General features: G+C 32.9%; 1 protein-coding gene across 1 annotated transcript in view; it reads left to right on the top strand.

The window, feature by feature from the left end:
* Positions 1–12,288, top strand: part of LOC126823476 (dynein axonemal heavy chain 10) — a 60,082-nt gene that overhangs the window by 32,559 nt on the left and 15,235 nt on the right. Inside the window, exons 44-60 of the mRNA XM_050552343.2 lie at positions 600–807; positions 1,307–1,471; positions 2,262–2,583; positions 3,202–3,290; positions 3,540–3,690; positions 3,868–3,956; positions 4,547–4,744; positions 5,120–5,353; positions 5,700–5,797; positions 6,072–6,253; positions 7,195–7,331; positions 7,980–8,197; positions 8,453–8,822; positions 9,365–9,500; positions 10,251–10,405; positions 10,699–10,917; positions 11,199–11,472. Coding sequence (XP_050408300.1) covers positions 600–807; positions 1,307–1,471; positions 2,262–2,583; positions 3,202–3,290; positions 3,540–3,690; positions 3,868–3,956; positions 4,547–4,744; positions 5,120–5,353; positions 5,700–5,797; positions 6,072–6,253; positions 7,195–7,331; positions 7,980–8,197; positions 8,453–8,822; positions 9,365–9,500; positions 10,251–10,405; positions 10,699–10,917; positions 11,199–11,472 — 3,245 coding nt within the window. The remainder of the gene's footprint in view (positions 1–599; positions 808–1,306; positions 1,472–2,261; positions 2,584–3,201; positions 3,291–3,539; positions 3,691–3,867; positions 3,957–4,546; positions 4,745–5,119; positions 5,354–5,699; positions 5,798–6,071; positions 6,254–7,194; positions 7,332–7,979; positions 8,198–8,452; positions 8,823–9,364; positions 9,501–10,250; positions 10,406–10,698; positions 10,918–11,198; positions 11,473–12,288) is intronic.

The raw sequence follows: 12,288 nt of genomic DNA, 5'->3' as shown, positions 1-12,288 counted from the left end.
ATAATCATCTCTCGATGGCATCGGAATTCTGCGATATTAAATAGATTAGAACAGTTCAGCCATATTTTGATTTAAGCTAAAAATGGAGGAGCGAGACTTAGCTTCGAACAACCAGTATGGCGGTTGAAATTATTGCACAAATGCTTGTCAAACCTTCAAAGGCTAATATCTTCGCTCGCAATAGAGTAATTTGAATGAAATTTTCAAATTATTCATTTTACATTATCTATTTTCAAACTATTATAGCAAGAATGGCTAGCTCTTTATCTAAATCTTACATAATGTATCTTTAATAATGTTACAACTTATTGGATTGGATAGAAGCCAACCATAACCCTTTACTTGTTTACGGAATTGGAGCTAAGTTTGTTCGGATTTTCCCGCCTGGTTTCTTCCTTGTAAGTGGTGCAGGTCAGGGAGTGCAACACTTTCAGGACAGCTGGAAATAAAGGCAAAATTTCCGACCAACCTTCATTGGCCTGGTTGGTGCAAGAATGCAAGACATTCTTTCTTACACTTCTGTCCTTCATTTTCTGGACTCTTAGTATTACCGTATGGACTACTTATGAATAAACGTAAATCTCTTTATTTTTCTGTAGAATGATTGTGAAAGAGCTGCCTCCTACACCATCAAAGTTTCACTACATCTTTAACTTACGTGATCTGTCTCGTATTTATAACGGTTTATGTCTGACAACACCCGATAGATTCCAGAAACCCGATCAATTTCTTCGATTGTGGAGAAATGAATGTTTACGTGTTATAGGAGATCGACTGATTAATGAACAGGATAAAGAGATTGTAAATGTAAGTTAGACTCAGTGCAGGGGATGCTTACGGCTGTCCCCCAGATCCATTCATTTGATTAGATATTTGTTGTTTATTTCTTTCAACTTCTAGTTAAGGTTTATCTTGTTGATAAAAACAACACGTTACAAATTACAAATTAAAACCCCTTTTTTTTTCATAGAATTGAAAAAAGAACAATAATTATTTAAAGTTGGTTGTTTTTAATAAAAAAGAACAATATTTAAATGATTTAAAGAAGAAATGTTTAAATGATATAAAGCGGTTTGTTAAAAACGGTCAGTTATGAATAACAAAAAGATGTATGTTTTTCATAGAACTGGAAAAAGAACAAAAATGGTTTACAGATTATCATAAACTATAGAAATCTGAGACTAAATGATATTGGATTACATTGTATTTCTCTTGATTAAAAAATACCTGCTGGCAGTGGTACTATAATTTATAATTGAAGTAAAGATTAATTACAGCATGTAAATATTGTATTTTTACTTTGTAGAAAGCTATCAAAGGTTTATTAGAAGAGAATTTTAAGACCAGTGTTGACTATATAACACGTGATCCCAGTTTATTTGGTGATTATCGTACAGCTCTGGAAGAAAGTGAACCTCGTTTGTATGAAGATATACAAGATTATGATGCTAGTAAAGCTTTGTTTCAAGAGGTGAGATTTTCATACTAATGAAATTACTTATTCTTTATTGTAGATAAAACAAAATTCATCCCAGTGACCTAATTGCTTGTTCAAGTTAACTCTTCCAAGATAATGATAATAATAATCATTTTCTCGAGTGCTGAACATTCAGTCAGCTTGACTGCTCTATAGCACTTTACAAAGGATATTACATAGACAACAAGCACAGCTAAAACAGAATTCTCAGACAAAGAAATACAGATTTTCTTGTGATTTGATAGAGAGGAGGGGTTAATGCGGTGCAAAGTTCATTCATTTGCAAGAAAACTATATTCACTTCTCTACTGCTATGTGGGGTGGTGGCCTATTGGTTTAACAAATGTGCTGGAATCTTTCCATTGAGTCAAGTGGCATGGTTTCGATTTGCCACTTGAATGTGTTACAGGGAGTAGCGTTGTCTGTCCAACCTTGTAGTTTTTCTCCAGTTTCCTCCTACATAGTTTGTGTCAAGTGGATGTTAAACCTCGTTCCTCTCTATCTACTGCTAATGATTTTGAAGAACTGAGACTTCTTATGAAACAGATAAAAAAATATCCCACTTCATCCAAAAACAAGCCTGAAAATAACAATTTTGAGCTATACCTGTCAAAATGATCGACACAATCAAGGTTGTACCTGACATTTTTATCCTAGAGAAATTGTCTGACAATATCTGTGAATTGTGACCTTTTTCTATGCTTGTCTAAAATTTAGATGAAAAATAATTATATGGACCAGTTTATTTTGTAATTCAACCATTTAAAATATTTTGTTTTGACAGATATTGGAGGAATACAATGAATCACATACTCCAATGAAACTGGTTCTCTTTGATGATGCTTTAGAACATCTAACTAGAATACATCGTGTATTGAGAATGGATCGAGGTAACTCTCTATTGGTTGGTGTTGGTGGTAGCGGTAAACAGAGTTTATGTCGATTGGCTAGTTTTACGGCTGGATGTGAGGTATTTGAGATAACTCTCAGCCGTGGCTACAATGAAAATTCATTCCGTGATGATTTAAAGGTTCTTTATAACATGCTGGGCACAGAAAACAAGAAAGTTTCTTTCCTGTTCACAGATCAACATGTTGTAGAAGACGGTTAGTAGATTTGTTATATTTTCAAATTTCAAGGCACTATGTCTATCTCATCATGTTTATAGGCACGTAGGGGGGTCATGGTGGCTAAGTGGGTAAGACGCTGGCTCGCTAGCCTGGAGGTCGGGTGTTCAATCCCTGCATTGGCCGAGAAAGTTCATCCAGATTTTCCAGCATGATTCCCCACTTGTCAGTGATGCAGGACAGAGGGCCTGACAAGGACAGTTGTCTAGTTGTTCGGATGTGACAAAAAAACGAGATCCCATGTAGATATTGGCATGCACGTAAAAGATTCCTTGGCTGTTGGAATTCGATATAAGAGTAGACCATAGTGCCTCTGTCAGGGCAAAATTTCCCTCGTAGCACGTCTTCATTAGCCCAGTTCGGAGCAGAACCCATTAAACCCCATTTCATTTCATTTCAATTTATAGGCATGTATGATTATCCAGTATCATTTATGTTATGATTGTCAGTAACATTTATCAGGGTTTATTAGTGACACTGTTTTTATTCTTGATCTATGTTTCATGCCTCCCTTTTTAAGTGACATAATTATCTAAGAACCTAATGCGGTATTTGTTTGTTTATTTTTATTTGAGAAAATCTATATTTTATTTCCAGGATTTCTGGAGTTAATTAACAATATGTTAACATCTGGTATGGTACCAGCTTTATATGCTGATGATGAAAAGGAAGCCATTATTGGTGGTGTAAGTAGCTTTTGAGTAATCAAGGATAAACTAGGAAATGGCTTTTTTGATCCTTGAAATTCTACTAAATTTTGGAATCATGCATGAGGAAAAAAATTGAATATCAGTTGGTAGCATTTACTGGTTGCTTTGCTGTTGCAATGTGAAATCTGATCTGAAATATAATATTAATGATACCGTCTGTCATTCAGATATTTATAAATAAACTTAATAATAAATGTTGATTCAGTGTTTTATTATTCTTTGTAGATTCGTGATGAAGCATTAAAGAATGGAGCCGCTCATGCTAGAGAGAGTATTTGGCAGTATTTTGTTAATAAATGTGCCAATAATCTCCATGTAGTAATGGCCATGTCACCTGTTGGGGATACGCTACGAACAAGATGTAGAAATTTCCCAGGTGAGTTAAATGTAGCTACATATTTTTAAAAATATCAACAATTCTTATGGATTTGAAGAAAACGACAGATATCATTAATTTAAATTAAAAGTTACCTAGGATAACTTTGAAATTGTTTTGATTATGAATTTGTAAGTCAACCTTTTTTTTCTAGATGGTTATAATATTTTATTTTAGGAATGGTTAATAATGCTAGTATTGATTGGTTCTTCCCATGGCCAGAACAAGCTTTATATGCTGTAGCTAGTGTATTTATATCTCCTGATGTAAGTACTTGATAAAATCAAATCGGGTTTAATGTCCTTCTTTTTTGCACAGACTGGGCTAATGAAGACAGGCATACTCCATAAAATGTGATATGAGGAAAAGTTTGCCTGGACAGCAGCACTATGGCCTACAGTTATTTCGAATTCCAACTGTTAAGGGTTCTTTTTGATTCACACACAGGACCCTAGTTTTCCGTACCATATGAAGGAATATAATAGACACTCTTGTTGCCTGGCCCTTTCTCCTGCACTCACTGACAAGGGGAAACTATGCTGGAAAATTCCGGGGAACTTTCTCAACTGACTCACTGAGTCACCATGGCTCCCCTAAGTGCTGGATGTTTAAGATTATTTTCTTTAAAACTTCTGTATAAGTGCATAGCAGATTTCAATTTTAAATGTTGCAATATATAAATGCAAGATTTATGTTTTATTTTAAAAGTCTACTGCATATGACTGTGTCCCAAATGTTGAGTTGGCCATATTGTAGCATGTTGTGTTTTCAGTTGCCAAATAACTGCAGCTTATCACAGCTTATTTTGTTTTACCCAGTTTTTCACAACATTGAATTTTTTAATGTTTTGTTTCAGAATAATTTGATTCCTGATGATCACAGAGAAAATCTAGTCTCACATATTGTACTGGTACACAGTAGCGTCGGTCATTACAGTCAAATGTTCTTACAGAGATTACGACGTAATAATTATGTCACACCTAAAAATTACCTTGATTTTATCAGTACTTACCTGAAATTACTGGATGAAAAAGATCAATATATACTGTCACAGGTGATTATATGTTATATTTTATAGCTCATAGAAAATTTGCCTTAATTTGTTTTATAAATATTTTTTCAGCTGTTTTATTGTACAGTTTGCTCTACATTTTTTTTTTTCTCACTGCTCTCACAACCGTAAGCCATTAGATCAACACAAAAGAAGTGCTCCTAATGTCACTCGAGCAGGCAGACTGCCAGTTAGTGACACACTTACATTCTTGACGTGTGAGCTCCCTATGAATGTTTTCCAGGGAATCCAGTATTTTTCTAGCATGATTGAGTATCTCTATTTTCCATATATCCCAAATATGCCATACTTCAATCGGAAATAATTGTTTGGAATAAAGTTTCATGAAGGTTAGAAGGTTTGAATTGTATTTTCTAGTGTGAACGTTTAGCTGGTGGTCTACAGAAGATTGCAGATGCAAGTGACATGTTGGCTGTACTCAGTGAAAAACTTGCTGTGCAGGAAGTAGCTGTGCGAGAGAAAACTGCAGCTTGCCAAGAACTCCTGGAAGAAATTGCTATTGGTACGAAACAAGCCACTGAGAAAAAAACATTTGCTGAAGCTAAAGGAAAAGAAATAGCCGAACAAAGTAAAATTATTGTTGTGGAAAAGGTAAAGATTTCACATTCTCTTCGGTAAAGGGAGTTAGTAGAATTGGCTCTGTTCCTGTTTGGAGGATTTTTACTTTTTGATTTAATAGTCACTATAAGTATTTGCATAGTGATTCATGTTAGTGCATTAAATGGTAGAGAATTGGTTTAAATGATAATATCTTGCTCTATGAGGATCAATGCTTTATTTGTCCTAAAGTCCTAAACACATTTGTTTGATGGTACTATATAAATGTTATAATAGGTTTCAATTTCTAAAGATTAATAAATCTTATGACTTTTGTCCTGTATTTCAAATGTTTGAATTTAAATTATATTTTATATTAATTTATATTTTTCACTAATAGAAAGAAGCAGAAGATGCATTAGCTGAAGCTTTACCAGCTCTAGAAGCAGCTCGACTTGCTCTTGAAGATCTTGAAAAGTCTGACGTCACTGAAATTCGGTATGTCACTAGATAGCCATTATTAGCTGTTCATCGGTCTCATCTTTCAAGAAATTTATACAACAGGCCCTAGGCCACACTTTCATACTTTTATGGTATATAACTGAACATTGTAATACAGGAGTACAGAAATTATTTAGCTATACAAACTTACCAAATAGAAATGTGTTTTGGGAGTGTTCTTGAAAGATAAATCAGCATACCCTGCCTTAAGCATGACTTCCTAATCAACCATTATTATATCAACCATCAATATATAATTTTTCATTTTCAGATCATTTGCCAAACCACCGAAAGCTGTACAGACTGTTTGTGAATGTATTGTTGTGATGAGAGGTATCAGAGAAGTGTCATGGAAGTCGGCTAAAGGAATGATGTCAGAAGCTAACTTCTTAAAATCTCTAACAGAAATGGATGTTGACAGTATTACCCCAAAACAAACAGGTGCTGTAAAAGGTGAGGAATTCATTTTATATTGTTCTTTCTTTTGAATGATTTCTTGTTCATAATATTGGAAATAAGAAAAGAGAATCTTCAGAGAAGTTTTATAGTTCTATAGTTGATAGTTCCATTGCTAGGTACAGAATACTAAAAGTAAAAGTTTCAAATAAGGATACTATCTTTGTTAGAATTTGTAGTATTTTTTTAGATGTAATTGCCTTTATTAGAATTGAGGAAAGAGATTTATTAGGTATAATTCCTAATCTGCATTTAGGTTTTTAAATTCTCAAAAATCTATGGCAAAGAATACAATAATTTTACACAAATCATTGAGTGTTAAAATATTTTTGCATTGTTAGATAAGATAAGATAGATAAGATGTTTATTGCATCAAAACGTCCATGAAGGACAGCATGCATACATATACACTTAGACATAGTCATATACATTCAATAATACATATTACATAGACAACTCAATACATTCATACAAACAGTATACTACATGTACAACAGTACATGTATATCAAATAGTAAGTGCAGGAGGACCGCACTACACGCAAAACAAAAATCTACAAGATAAACCTGCGGACAAGACAGAAAATGGACATTGCACCAAATAAACAAATATCAAATCAAGTGAATGGAAGGGGTTTCAGTTACATGTAGTTGCCACCAAATTTGATTTAGCTCTTATCAAAAGCCAAAAACACATGTAAGGCCACTGCCTTGGCAATCAATTTTGGTGGTGTAAAGAGATTAATAAAATTGTAGGAAATCTTAGGATTTGCCGAGAAGGCTGGGTATAAATGGGCTTGGCGTATTTCTTCATACTTGCTACAGTATAGCAAAAAATATTGCTCGTTATGACATGTTAGTTAATCACCTGAGTAACCTGGCAAAGTAGCGGTTGGCAATCCCTGCAATTATTTATTTTATTTTATTTTATTTATTTAGGATTATTGAAAGAAATTGATTTAACAAATGCCGAGATGAAAGCCATCAGTAGAGCTGGTGCTGGTCTACTCAAGTTTGTGGAGGCTGTCATGGGTTATTGTTCTGTTGCTAGGGAGATTAAACCAAAGAGAGAGAAGGTAATTTTCAAGTTATCTTCCTGACTAACCTTTTACCCCAGACTAGAACAAATTGACGTGGAAAAGGTCATTTATTCTTTGAATGACAACTAATAAATTACATTAGATAATGGGTGTAATTAAAGATAATATCTCATTATAGAATTTTAAGTTAACCAAATAACAGCAATTCTGTTTGGTAATTGAGGAGCTCTTTTTTTAAAAAATGTTTTAAATACAATTTGAACTTTGAACTCTTTTTTTTTAAAATCTATTTTTATATTCCTCACACAAATTAAATTTACCTTTAAAACATATTGAAATATTCTTTTAAAACTATTTATATATTTTGTCTTTGGTATGCGCCACCTTTGTGTTTTTGTTTTTTTAAATAGTCTTTAAGTTATGTTATATTTTGAGCTAAAGTTGTAGAGTACTGTAACCTTGGAACATATAATAAGGCCACACCAAATTGATTTTCAGTTCTTTGTGGGGTTGGGGGAGGGGGAATTGTTAAAGGTTTTTAGTACCAAATTTGTTAGTTTTGAAATTTAAACAACATATTTCACGGAATTCATGTCGCTATTTATTTATCAAAACAGAAAATAAAATTGGAGTGGCCTACCCAAAATTCATTTGATTTATAACGAATAAATCTGTGTTTTATAGGTAGCTAAATTAGAAAGAACATTCCATCAAGCTAAAAGAGATTTAGATAAAATTACCAAAGAAATTAGTGCACTAGAAGCTGAGTTATCTAAACTCAATCAGAAATACGAAGAAGCTATGGCAGAGAAAAAAGCATTACAAGAGGAAGCTGAAATTATGGAACGTCGATTGAGAGCTGCTGATAAACTCATTTCTGGTCTTGGATCTGAAAACGTCAGGTAAAAATCAATATAATTGGCTGAAACAGACTAAATTCTTACCTTTTCTTTATCAAAGTAACAAGGTCCATTGTGACATCATAGTCAAATGACATCACAATGAAAATGACGTCATAGTTCAATGATGTCATAGATCAAGTTAAATCTTTAGAAAGAGGTTGTATTTCTTCATTTCTCAAGTAAATAAAAGTATTTTCAGAGGTTTTGTTCAGAATTTTAAATCATTTGAATATTTTTCAATTTCTATGTTCTCAGATGGACTCAAGATTTAGAAGAATTGAAGAAGAAAAGAGTGCGTCTGCTGGGAGATTGTCTGCTAAACTCAGCTTTCCTGAGTTATGTTGGTGCCTTCAGCTGGGAGTTCCGTGTTGATCTAGTCTATAAAGAATGGCAAGCTGATTTGTTGGAAAGAGAAATTCCACTGAGTCAGCCTTTTAAATTAGAAGACTTGTTGACCAATGACGTAGAGATTAGTAAATGGACATCTGAAGGTTTACCACCAGATGAGCTGTCCATACAGAACGGTATATTGACCACCAGAGCGAGTAGATTCCCAATGTGCATTGATCCACAACAACAGGCCTTGAAGTGGATTAAAAAGAAAGAAGAACAAAACAATCTGAAAGTAAGATATGGAATGTAGTTATATAACTCTTTGATATTTCTTAATTTTCTGAGAAAAATGATATCACTTGTGTGGTGTTGTTCCTGGAAGCTACCATCAATAAGAAAATATATCTGTTGTTGTTTTATAATAAGGCAGAATACAAAACTGATATACAAGCACAATAACAACAATAAACTAAATACAATACCAAACAACTATATAATAATTATGTATTATAACATATGATAAAGTTGGATGTTATAAATGTACATATCACCTACAAATAGTAAGCTGACACCAAATATGTCTGTCACCTGTCCAACCTCGTGGGTTTTCTTCAGGTTTTCTCCTGTTTCCTCTCACTGACCAAAGACCCCTAGTGAATTACTGAAATAAAATTGAATCCCTGTTTTTCTATTAAAATGCTGTCTTCATTAGCCCAGTCAGAGCAGAACAGTAGGACGTTAAACCCCATTCATTTCATTTCTATTAAAATGTATGAAATCTCTATCTTTCCACATACTTACAATAGTTACAGTATAGTCTTTATTTATCACTAGGTGTGTACCTTTAATGATCCAGATTTCTTAAAACAACTGGAATTAGCCATCAAATATGGCTTCCCATTCTTATTTCAAGATGTCGATGAATATATAGATCCAGTCATAGACAATGTACTAGAAAGAAATATAAAAGGTAAGCCTTTACATAATATTATGTTGTTTTCGTTGACCAAGGATCATAACATATAGACTGACATGGATTAATACATACTAAACTTAGGCTGCCTGTCTACAGTTAGCTCCGCTTAAGAACAGACACTAAGCTAGTTGACCGAGATTTTAAGTCCTAAATCGACAATTTTAATCGAAAACACTAAGTATGTTTCAAGAATTTTGAGAAGTATTTATTCTGTTTCCCCCGCCATTTAATAGAATTGAATAGGTTTATTTAGTCTTTGGAGTATGGCAGATGTGAAACGGAGTATAGAACAATAGAACCCCATTACAAAACAATATACTAATTCAGGACAGAGATTTATTCTCGAAGTATGAAGTAGATGGATCTCTGTGTGTAGAATGGGATTAATACAGTTTTGAAAACTGCACAACAAACAATAACAGGACATAATTAGATAAGGCCGGACCAATTTGATTATCTGTTTTTCAGCTGTCTTGAAAAATAAATAGCAACTTGGATCACAAGAATATGTTTGTTTAAAATTTCAAAACTTAGAATTTTGTAACTAAAAGCTTTTAAACAGCACAACCAAATACTTTATGTTTTTAAATTAGTCTTTTTCCCTGAAAAATAAGAAGGGAAGTTTTTATAGGTATTCCCGGAGAAGATGATCAAATTGGTGTGATATGTAATTGCTAGTTACATTTGATTATTTGTATTAGTTTTAAATCTGATCTAGTTCAAGTCTTGTGCTATTATTTACAGGTGCTCAAGGTCGTGAGTTTGTTATGTTAGGAGATAAAGAGGTGGATTACGATCCCAACTTCCGTCTTTATCTCAATACTAAATTATCGAACCCGAAATATGGACCAAATATTTTTGGCAAATCTATGGTTATTAACTATACAGTAACATTAAAGGTACAAACTTTTATTTATGAATTTTCTCATTATGTCTTTAAAAGTATACAACTAAAATAGATCTGTTGTACATTTTAGTATGAAGTTGTAACTTATTAAATGATCTCTTTGGCAGTTGAAATTTGAAGAAGATTAGATGGAAATGGCATTGACTGGACAAAATTCTATTACACATTACACATGTTAACATAGATCATAACAAAAGATAGCATATGTTAATTTCCTTTTCTTTGATTGTTCATACTTGGTTTTATTTTATTGTTTCTAAAACATACATTTTCTTTTGTCATTAGGGTTTAGAAGATCAGTTACTGAGTGTTATCGTTAAGTTTGAACGTAAAGAGTTAGAAGAACAACGTGAAAGATTAATTCAAGAAACCAGTGTTAATAAACGTCTGTTAAAAGATTTAGAAGATTCGTTATTACGAGAACTGGCTACATCCCAGGGTAACATGTTGGATAACGTTGAGTTGGTCGAAACGCTGGAAGAAACAAAGACAAAAGCCTCAGAGGTAAATTTTTGTGTCCAATGTTGTAAAGATTCTTTGGCAATACTTTAAAATGTCCATTTTCAGTTTGCTTTAATTCAGATTGATTATCTGAAATTTACAAAATGTTGAATTGGTTGTTTTGGTTTGGTTTAGTTTTTACAAGCATTGAAATCTTGAGATCTTGTTGTTATGAAAATGTTAAAGTTGATACAAATAGGTTTCGGTGTTTCCCCCAACAATACACATGCTTTTTTACACTTATTTAAATGAAATTTTAATTCTTCTATTTTATTTTGTTGTAGGTATCAGAAAAATTAAAATTAGGAGCTAAAACAGCAATCGATATCGAGAAACTTCGTGATGGATATCGACCTGCAGCTAAGCGTGGAGCCATCTTGTTTTTCGTCTTGGCGGAAATGTCGCTAGTCAATACAATGTACCAGTATTCCTTAGCTTCATATCTTGATGTATTTGAATTTTCTCTGAAAAAGAGTTTACCAGACTCAATATTACACAAGAGGTTAAAGAATATCATGGAAACTCTAACACATAACGTCTATAATTATGGATGTACTGGTAAGAACAAACTTTATTAATTCATTATATGGTAGTCAAGAACATTTAGGATAGACTGTAATTATGTACTTCTCTTTAGGCATTGCCTTGTGTCAGTTTTTGTAAAATTAATATTTTAGTTAGAATGGAAATATTTTACATAAGTTTAAACATGCATTATGCAAGAGCTAAATCTGCCTATTGCAGGTCTTTCTTTAGGCCTGAAATGTTTTTTAAAGTATTAATTAGACATTAATTAACTGATCCAGGCCTTAATCAACTCTCGATGGCATCAGATTTCTCCGATATTAAATAGATTAGAATGGTTCAGCGATACTTTGATTTAATCAAATATGGAAGACCGAGACTTAGCTTCGATCAACCAGTACAGTGGTTGAAATTATTGCACACGTCTGTCAAACCTTCAAAGGCTAATGTCTTCGCTTGCAATAGAGTAATTTGAATGAAATTTTCAAATTATTCATTTTACATCATCTTCTTTCGAACTATTATAGCAAGAATGGCTAGTTCTTTATCTAAATCTTACATAATGTATCTTTAGGGCAAATTATCTTAAATGTTTTTCAGTCTGCTTCTTAAATTTGACTTTTGAAACAAGCCTAGCTTGACTACACAATATTTTCTGTGTCAAATTACTATTGGTTAATATGTACTTTAACAACCAATCGATTAATATGTAACAAATATAAAGGATATTATATAAAAAGATTAAGACAACAGTGACTAGAAATACCTTGTAGCTTTAACAGAAAGTAGGAAAATTCAACCTGAAGTGAACTTAAGTCTTAATACAGCAGTTAGGGTAGATTTACTGAA

Source organism: Patella vulgata, chromosome 6 (assembly GCF_932274485.2).
Source record: "Patella vulgata chromosome 6, xgPatVulg1.2, whole genome shotgun sequence".
Lineage (NCBI taxonomy): Eukaryota > Metazoa > Mollusca > Gastropoda > Patellidae > Patella > Patella vulgata.
This window is presented reverse-complemented; position numbering and strand designations above follow the sequence as displayed.